Consider the following 9,408-nt stretch of genomic DNA (forward strand, 5'->3'; position numbering starts at 1 on the left):
ACATGGAGGGGTGTTTGTGGAAGAGGATGCTCTGGGGTAGGACATGGAGGGGTGTTTGTGGAAGAGGTTGATCTGTACCTTCTTTCTTTCCTTTGACTCTCAGAGGCTACACCCTGGGAGTGAGGAGTGGCGGGAATTGAAATCCAGTCCCAAGGCCTCAGGGACAGTTAACCTTCATTGTTAATTGGATGGGATTTAGATAGACTTCTGGGTGCCTCTATGCTGTAGTGAGTTGGGAGGCCCTGCCCTGAGTGTGGACCGCACAGTTCCGGGAATCTTTCCTAGAGAAAGCATCTGACAGCAGTGGAAATGGAAGAGAGGAGGGGTCAGCAGGGACTGAAGCCAGGGTAGCTCCTTAAGGCTGGGTACTGGGTCCAGTTTGTATTCTCTTTTTATACTCTAAAACCACAAGGCAGGGTGGGAAAGCAAGCAAGGTTTTACAGAAGTATGAGGTAGTCAGTAGGTTGTTAAGGGCAATGATACATTGTTTTAGCTATTTCTCTAAGCTGTTCTGCTCCAGATAGCAAGGGATGCCATGGTTGGCATAATAAATTAAGTAAATCACTAAGTCAATAAATCAATTTTTAAGAATTGGTGTTTTCTATGCTATTCTACTTCCATGCCATCCCTGTGGTGGAGGGTCCTGGGTCAGATAAAAATGAGAAAGGGAATGAAATACCAGCATTCATCTGTGTTTGCTTCCTGACTGTATCCAGGCACCTCACACTCCTGCTGGGACCCGCACCTTCCCCACCATCGTGGTCTATACCTCTGTGGTGTTTGAAAGAAAATCGCCCCCATAGGATATAGGAAGTAGCACTATTAGGAGGTGTAGCCTTGTTGGAGTAGGTGTGGCTTTGTTAAAGGAATTGTGTTGCTGGGAGTGGGTTTTGAGGTCTCAGATGCTCAAGCCAGGCTCAGTGCGGCACTTTCTTCCTGCTGCCTGTGCATCCAGACGGAGAACTCTCAGATCAATCTCCAGCACCATGTCTACCTGCAGGCCACCATGCTTCCTGCCACAAGTAAACCTCTGAACTGTAAGCCAGTCCCAGTTAAATGCTTTCCTTTATAAGAATTGCCATGGTCATGGTGTCTCTTCACAGCAATAAACCCTAACTAAGACGACCTCCAAACCATGAACCAAAATACTCCCTGCCTTCCTTAAGCTGCTTCCAGGGGACACTTTGTCACAGCAATAAGGAACGGATTGCAGCCTGCCATTGCTAATTTAATTCAGGTAACCTGGGACTGCTAACACGTGAAAATCATCACCTACTGGCTACAAGGGGCTGCAGGGAAGAAGATGCTGCAGCTTTCCATGAAGAATGTCCAGCACACATGAAAACTACCGGGCAAGAGAAGACCATATGACTGATAATCGAATGAAAATAGACAATAGAAAAAGGCCCAGGAAGGGTGTAATTAACAGGATTGTCAGGTACAGCCCAGGATACTATTTAAACAATGACTAGATACATCAAAGGAGATATTTGGTAATCTGAAAAGTAAGTTAGAAGAGAAGACCCACTCTAAAACATGGTGATATGAATGGGCAGAAAATACAAAAGAGACTCAGACATATGGAAGAGAAGGGAGCCTCGAAAGTCCCTGCCACAAGAGGCCCAGAAGGAGAAGAAAGCAAGAATAGAGAAAAAATAGATAACAAGAAATGGCCAGGATTGACCCCAAACTGACAGAAACCCATCAAACCACAACTGAAGAAAAAAACCCGACTCCATCCAAACCCCATACAGAATAAATACAAAGATAATGACATCTAATTATATCGTTTATACAAATGCTGAAATCTTAAGGCAGAAAATATTAAAAGAACAAGGAGAAAAGGCATTTTTAAAGAAGTAAGGATAAAACCTAGTTTCCAAAAAAGAAAAATTTACGAAGTTAGACAATAGAATAATTTTTCCATATGCTAATAGAGAATACTGGCCAACACAAGATTCTACTACAACTAGTAAGACAAACACACTATATTTACAGATATGGGTAAACAAGTTTTAGGTGAACAACAACGGTCAAATTAATTCTTTGCCTTTGCTGACCTGACAGGGAGGACGGAGAGGAGAGCTATAGGAGGGGTGGCCCTAGATTCATGTGGATGCACAAAACAATCACATCTGTGGGTCTAAAAAGCAGAATGAACCAAAGAACAAGGGGATGATGGAGCCATGCGATGGAGACCGGTAAAAAGAGCTGCTACGATCTAAGGCTCTTGCATATTCCTGAAAGTTATAGGTCATTGACTGATTATTACTAATATAACGAAACTTGAATAAATCCAGGTACATTTTGTAATGCCTAATATAGCCACTAAAAGAATAGCAGAAGTCGCCAGGGGGGCAAGAATGGGGGTGACGTGGTGGGACTGAGACAGGCTGTCCTCCCCTACCTGTCTAGCTCTCACAGCCACCCCTGCTATCACTAAGCAGACGATTCCCAGCACAGCAGCCATGGCTCCTCCAAGTGATGCCATCTGGAACTGAGGCCCTACAGGGAAAAGGAAACAGAGGTGAGTGATGGAGGTGGGGGTGGGGAGCAAGGCTGCCTTCTCTGGGGAAGCCTGGGTTGACTCAAAAGCCAGTACCAGTCATGGGGGTGCATGCCTTTGATCTCAGCACTTGAGAGGCAAGAGGCAGGCAGGCCTTTGATTTGAGGCCAGCCTGGTCTTTATGGAGTTCGAGGCCTGAGTTGGGGTGCTCTTAGAACTGTCCTCTGCTCGAGTCTTTAACCTGAACTCTGGTCAGCAGAGCAGCATCCAGGTGCCCAGTGGAGTTGGCGGATCTCTCGAGGAGCGAGGCACCTTGCGTACACCTTGGACCAGTTGTTGGAATCCTTTCCCCTAGTCAACAACTTGTTTCCAGAAGTCATGAAATGAAACAAATAGTAGCATCTAAAAGGAAACCTGGGACGGGCTGGAGAGATGGCTCAGCCGTTAGGAGCACTGGCTGCTCTTCGTGAGGACCCAGGCTTTATTCCCAGCACCTACATGTTAGCTCACAACTGTCTGTAACTCCAGTCCTGTTGGAGCCCACAGAACTATATACAGTGAGTGCGCAGCTGACAGACCAATAGGCCGATCCACAGGAAGTGTATAGTCCATGTCCACATGGAATAACCCATTTTGCAGAGCTGCAGGAACACTTGTCTTTTGGAAAAGTCACTGTCATATCTGTAAAAACCTTGTGAAGCCACGATTCTTCCCTTCAAAATGGGATTTGTTCCCAAAACACCTCAGCAGTGAGTGACCTTGCTCCACTCCCCCCCCACACACACACACGGTGAGGCCTGAGAGTGAAGGCATTCACTCTTTATTCTAACATTCAAATTTACATAGAGTCAATCCCACACTCACCTGCTAACAGACCACATAGAATTTCTATAGAAGACAGGACTGAACAGGAAAACAGCATGCCCCACCTTTGCTAACAAACAAATCTGGGCATCCCCAAAAGCTGGTTATCACAAAAGAGATTAGATGAGGAGACTGGGTGAGTCCAGGATTCAGGGACGTTTAGTAACTTTATCTAATGGTTGGATTGTCAGGTTATTCCCCTTGGGCCAGGCCACTTGTTCCCGAGTACTACTCTGTCAGGTCCTACCTGCCCCTCTTTGTGATTTTGATATACATATTATCATTGTCCTTGCCTATGGAATTTTGCAACTACGTCTGTAAAAACTAGAAACCTCTGGAGATCAGCCCTTACCCTTACTCTTCTTCCCCTCGCTACTTCTACTTCTTCCCCTTACTCTTCTTCCTCTTCCTCTCCTCCACGCCCCCTTCACTTCATTTTCCCCCTTGCATGAAAAATAAAGAAGATGCAGAGGTCATGTACTTGAGTTCATTTTTTCACCCTCAGATCCTAGCCTGCCAGAGACATCCAATTCTGAGCCCCAAGGGGGTACTGAGGCTGATACTCAAGCCCCCCACCACAGACCCAGGGTATCCAAATTCTTCTTCTGGCCTCCAGACTGAAATTACCTGGTGCAAGTGAGAAGGAAACACGGGGAACACGCAACAAACCTACTTAGGTGTTTATTAGAGGGGGTGTGTACTGGCCTGGGGAATCGGTGTGCAGAGAGAGAGAGAGAAAAAGAGAGAGAGAGAGAGAGAGAGAGAGAGAGAGAGAGAGAGAGAGGGAGCGCACATGCACACAGGGGGTTGGCGTGTCACTCGCAGATGAAGCGGATGACGGGTTACACATGCGCACAAGGGCTTAGCTGAGTCCTAGTGGACACATGCACACAAGTGTGTCACGTGGAGCCCTTTAACATTCAGGCACTTCTGCCTGAGGGCTTGTCTGCATGTGCATGGCTCTAGAACCTGGAAGTGCAGCCTTATGTGGCTGAAATCATTACACAGACACCAGAACCAGATGTTGCATAGGTGTATATGTGGTCAAGACACCCATACGTTTAAATAAACAAATATCAAATCTATAATAAAATAAAAGCAAAAGAAAACTCAGAAAGTGAATTGTTTCATCCATAATTCACACACACATCCATAGTGTTAAAACTAATTCAAAATTGAAACCAAACTACAGAAAGAAAAAGCATGTAACTTTTCACCTTAGCCCTATAGGCCAGGTCTGAAACCCCGGAAGAAGCGAGTCTCTTGCAACCTCTCCGCTGTTTTCTCAGTCCTTAGTACACGGTAGATGCTGGGATACATTGAGGAATGGTTTCTAGGGCACTTTCTCCACCTTTCCCTCTTCTCCAGGACTCAGGCAGGACCCCCAGAGTCCTGGGAAGACTTGAAACAAGAAAAGGCCTGGCCCCACTTCCCTGAACTCCAAGTTTTGATTGTAGGAAAGGAGGCCAAGTCATCTGATCTCTCGGGATAAGGACCCCGCCTGCGAAGTCCAAGGCCCCAGCATACTCCTCCTGCTCTGAGGACTTAGTCAGTGGAGGCCAGGCTGGCCCCTCAGTGGACATGTCCATGGCTCACTCAGGAAGAAAGGGTATGGAAGACCGTGGTCTGGATGCTGCAGAGGTGCAGAGGGCCTGGAAGCAGAGTGTGGACAGAAGAGGAGGGCAGAGCCACTCTGCAAGGCGGGGTTAGTAAGGGCTCTCCTCAAGCTGAACTGTGAAACAAGGAGCAGCTAAACACATCATGAAATTTTAGGGAAGGTTATGATAATGCTTGTGGTCAAATTTAAAGGTGAGTGAGTTAAGTCTGGTTAAAGCAGACTGAATTTGGAATATTAAAATGCCAACTAAACTAGTAATTTTTGGTTTAAAACGAAAGCACTTAACTCTTCTATCCAGAGCCACGGTTTCTGAAAAAAAAAGAAACTGAAAGAGCCTCAGGGCAGTCAGGACAGCCTGCCAACATGCAGCTGTGTGTGTGGGGGGGGGGAGGGCATGTAATCTACGTTAGCAATTTGGTATTACTTGTGGCACCGGGGATTGAACCCAGGGCCTCATGCATCCTAGCCAACCACTCTACTGTTGAGCTACATCTCCAACTCTGGTTAGACAACAGTTTATGTGATACCAGGTTACCAGGGGCTTCGGTCCATGTTTGAGATCAGTGTAAGTAGGAGGACAGGGATGTAGCTGATGGAGACAATTAAAGGAGGGTTCATTGCCTTAATGTAATCAACCAACTTCCTGAAAAGCAAGATGGTCCTGCAGTGTGGTGAGAGAGGCTCTGGGAAATATAATACAGGGGTAAAGAGCCCACAGTTGTCACGGCCTGCACATGCTTACTGCGACCTAAATCTCCTGTTATCTTTATTTTCCAAGCCTCCCCTGAACAAGTGCAATGCACAGCACTGTCCCAAGACCTCATTTGTAACAACTCATGAGATGATTCGCCATTTATCATAGGACAGCAATGCAAGAAAATTTAAGTACCACAGTTATCCAGGATACATGACAGCTTTTAGTCCCAGGTGGTGTGATTCTAGAACCTGGGCTCTTGACTACTCATTGTATTTAATCTATGATGGAGCCAGCCAAGAAGTGATGTTTGAAAGGAAACTTTAAGGTGAACTTCTATCACTTCAATGTCCACAATGTTCTTAAGACTCATGAAACCTAAATTGCAACATAACTTCAATGCACACATGTTCTTAACCTAAACTCTGGTATAGCCAACAGTGAGCTGTTCTGAGTGTGACATGCCATGGAACCTGAACGTCTGTGTTAACATCAGCTTTGCCACCCTGAACAGTTCCAAACCTTAGCTTCTGGCGCCATCAATCAGACGGGAATCATACTCATGGTCAACACCTACCATGGCACTTGCTGTGTTCCTGGAGCTGGGCTAGGGGCTTTTTCTTACAGTAGGTTGTTCAACCCCCCCCCATTAGCACCTCGAAAGCCCTAGCACCATCCTCATGCACAGATGAGAAAAGGGTTGCACAGAGGAATTAAATTCCTGTCTGAGGCCAACAGCAAGGTTTGAACCCAAGTTGCCTGACGTCCGAGGCAGAGCACTTTATTACCCTGCTAAACTATCTCTCAGATGTGATTTTAATAATGCTTTCCCTCAGTAAAACTATCTCATGTTTGCCCAAAAATGATCATTACAAAAACATTTGGAAGCTTTGAAGCTTCATCATACAAAGGTGGATGAGTGTTACACATTCATACTCAGCATGGGCTGTGACTTGAGAGCTATTCTGTATACTCATCATTAAATGATCACCTTTCATGGATAACCTCATCCAAGGGTCTTGTCAGTTTAGATAAGATGTATTTGTGTGCAAAATCAGTGGTTGTGCACGAGAATCAGCTGGGTGTTTTCAGAACATATCAGATGCTAGCTCTGACCCCAAGAGGCTCTTAGCTAGAGTTGCCCTACCCTTACAAGGCCCCAAAAGTTCCTCCAGTGAGTTTGATATGTTCCAGCTTCCCAGAATGTCTCAGGATGGAGTTTTCTATGTGAAAGAAAGTGGTTCATTGTCTCCCTGCTTCAAAGAACATACCTGAGCTTTCTTGGACGTTCAGGAATATTCTTCCCTTGTAAATCCCATCAGGATAGGTGTGGTAGGTGCAGAAGTACTCCCCTGTGTCATTCATTGTCAGTGACCGGAAGGTGAGGCCTAGGCTGGGTTCTGGAACCACCCGCTCACTGAAGACCGAAGGGACATGCCATCCCCGGTCAACACTATAAACCGCCAGAATCTGGTCCCGCTGCTCCCAGTTGACTTGGGTTACTTCAGCTGTGCTGGAGATGAAGTGACACTGTAAGATGACAGAGCCACCTTCCTCGACAGAAATGTTCCCCTTTGTCTGTAGTGTGCCTTTTGTGGCTCCTATGGGAGAGGAAGAAGCACATGTGAGTCTCTAGCCAGCAGCAGCCGTTCAACCTTCCTGAGGAATCCCAGGGTGTTCAAAGGCTGGAAGTGGCTCTAGGAGCCAAAGTCTAGCCTATGGAGACTATCTTCACTTCCTCTTTCCTTCATTTCCAGAGACTTTCCTTACTATACCTGTCTGTCAGGCTCCAAGTCCTACCCAATCTTCTTGCCCTTTTCCGTGTACCCAATTCCAGTCTGGTCACTGCTACTGCCAGAACTTCTGCCTCACTCTGTCTCATTCTCACCTGTTTGTCAGGACTGTGCCCCTCCATCCGTGGGGACCCCAACTTATGAGACAGCCTTTCTCACCCGTGTTGTATAACACCTTAAATGCCTGGTGTACCACATGGCTCCGCACCTTGCCTGCTCAGGGTACTCTGTGCAGCTTCTTGGCTAGGTGTTTGATTTCTTTCATAAGTTTATCTAGTCTTCCCACCTAGAATATCTGCCCCGTACTATGAATCTTCTGCTTCTCTGGATTCCAGCAATCTAGTCTTGTGTCTGGTCCTATCCTTTGAAATAAAACTGGGCTACTTGATTGCCATTTGGGATGTCAGGAAAAACCTTCAAGAGAGAAAGGGAAAAAAAAAATCCTGGGCAAAGGAGACATGGCAAGAAACCCTGCTGCTCAGCCACAGGTAGTAGTAGTTGCTTTTAATCTCAGCACATGGAAGGCTGAGGCAGGAGGATCATAGTGAGTCCCAGGCCAGTCTGGACTACATAGTAAGTTCCAGACTAGCTTTAGGAATATAGTGAGACCCTGTATCTGTCAAAGAAACAAACCAAAGTAAGGGGGGGGGGGAAGAGAAGGGATCAGAAACAGGGAAAGAAAGGAAAAGAAAGAAAGGGGGAACAGGAAAGAGGAGAAGAGAGCAGAGGAGAAGGGAAGAGAGGAGGGGAGGGGAGAGAGGAGAGGAGAGGGCAGAGCAGGCCCTGACAAGACTTCTCCCAGAGGAAAGCATCTTCGTCACCCGCCCCACCCCCTACCCCAGCTCCTCTCCACCCTCAGAATGTTCTAGGTTCAGTCTTTAAACTACTTTGCAGTATAATCTTTAAATATTTTATTCCTTTCCCTTGGGAATGTTTCTCTGAAGTGTCTAATACAATAGAAACACAACAGAATTTAGCCAGTGGTATCAATGGGAGACCCCAAAAGTCTGGGAAGCAGGTATATCTGATCAACAGAAAACCAGCTGGAATATATTTCTAGAAGTTCCTCAGAAAGAGAAAGGAAGATGGAGGGGGAAAGGAGTGGGCTTTCAGGAGACTTCTCGGCATCCACCTTCGTCCACTCCCCAGCCTCCTTTCATGTACAGCTGGCCAATCAGGGTCCCAACCCAGAGGACCTACAAAGACTATCCCCTGCGATCCCAAACACATCTGCATCCCCTTCCCAGTGCCTGCCTCTTCCCACGTGGTCACAGAGGAGCACAGAAACACCTCACATACATGCGTGTGGCCTGTACTCAGAGCCTCCTCTCCCCGAGAACCCTGGTCTCTGTGCCAAGCCCACCTCCCTCCTCTGCTGGGCTTGCAGGCCATACCTGAAGTGAGGAAGGCAGCCAGTGTTAGCCCCTGGACCCAGATCAGGAGCAGCCAGCCATGCATGCTTCTGACCAGAGGGCCCACAGGAAGCAGATGTGGCCTCTCCTCTGACTGAAAACTGGCCCACTGCAGGTGTGAGGTAAAGCGAAGCCTGAGAGAAGAGGGTCTCGGAAAAACTGAGTAAGGGCAGAGCAGCATCGAAACTGATAATGTTCTTATAGCAAGTACACAAGCTGTATAGAGCGAGCCACAAAAAAAGGCGGTGAAGGAAACACGGTGAAAAATAAACAAACTGTGTGGTTAGAGGTCTACATACAGCTTGGGTGACTCGTAGCCAATCTGTTGCTTTTACATTATCTTGATGCACGTTCTGAAACGTCAGCTTTTATCTAAAGCATTCAAGGGCATCTAGGCGATGCATAGGATTCTGGGGAACTATTTCTGATGAGTCAGGCCCTCCCGACAGCGTGCTGTTGAAGAATGTGCAGCCACGGGAGAAACTTAGGTTTGGGCGTTTACAGAACCATCGCTGGATTTA

General features: G+C 46.8%; 1 protein-coding gene across 1 annotated transcript in view; it reads right to left on the reverse strand.

Moving 5' to 3' along the window:
* The window catches only part of Tigit (T cell immunoreceptor with Ig and ITIM domains), a 19,410-nt gene extending 10,477 nt beyond the window's left edge, over window positions 1–8,933 (reverse strand). The window contains exons 1-3 of the mRNA XM_005345115.1: window positions 8,870–8,933; window positions 6,954–7,283; window positions 2,408–2,505 (exon numbers count right to left, since the gene is read on the reverse strand). Of these exons, the coding sequence (XP_005345172.1) occupies window positions 2,408–2,505; window positions 6,954–7,283; window positions 8,870–8,933 (492 nt within the window). The remainder of the gene's footprint in view (window positions 1–2,407; window positions 2,506–6,953; window positions 7,284–8,869) is intronic.
* Between the last annotated feature and the right edge of the window lie 475 nt (window positions 8,934–9,408).

The sequence above is a fragment of the Microtus ochrogaster genome, chromosome 2 (assembly GCF_000317375.1).
Source record: "Microtus ochrogaster isolate Prairie Vole_2 chromosome 2, MicOch1.0, whole genome shotgun sequence".
Classification (NCBI taxonomy): Eukaryota; Metazoa; Chordata; class Mammalia; order Rodentia; family Cricetidae; genus Microtus; species Microtus ochrogaster.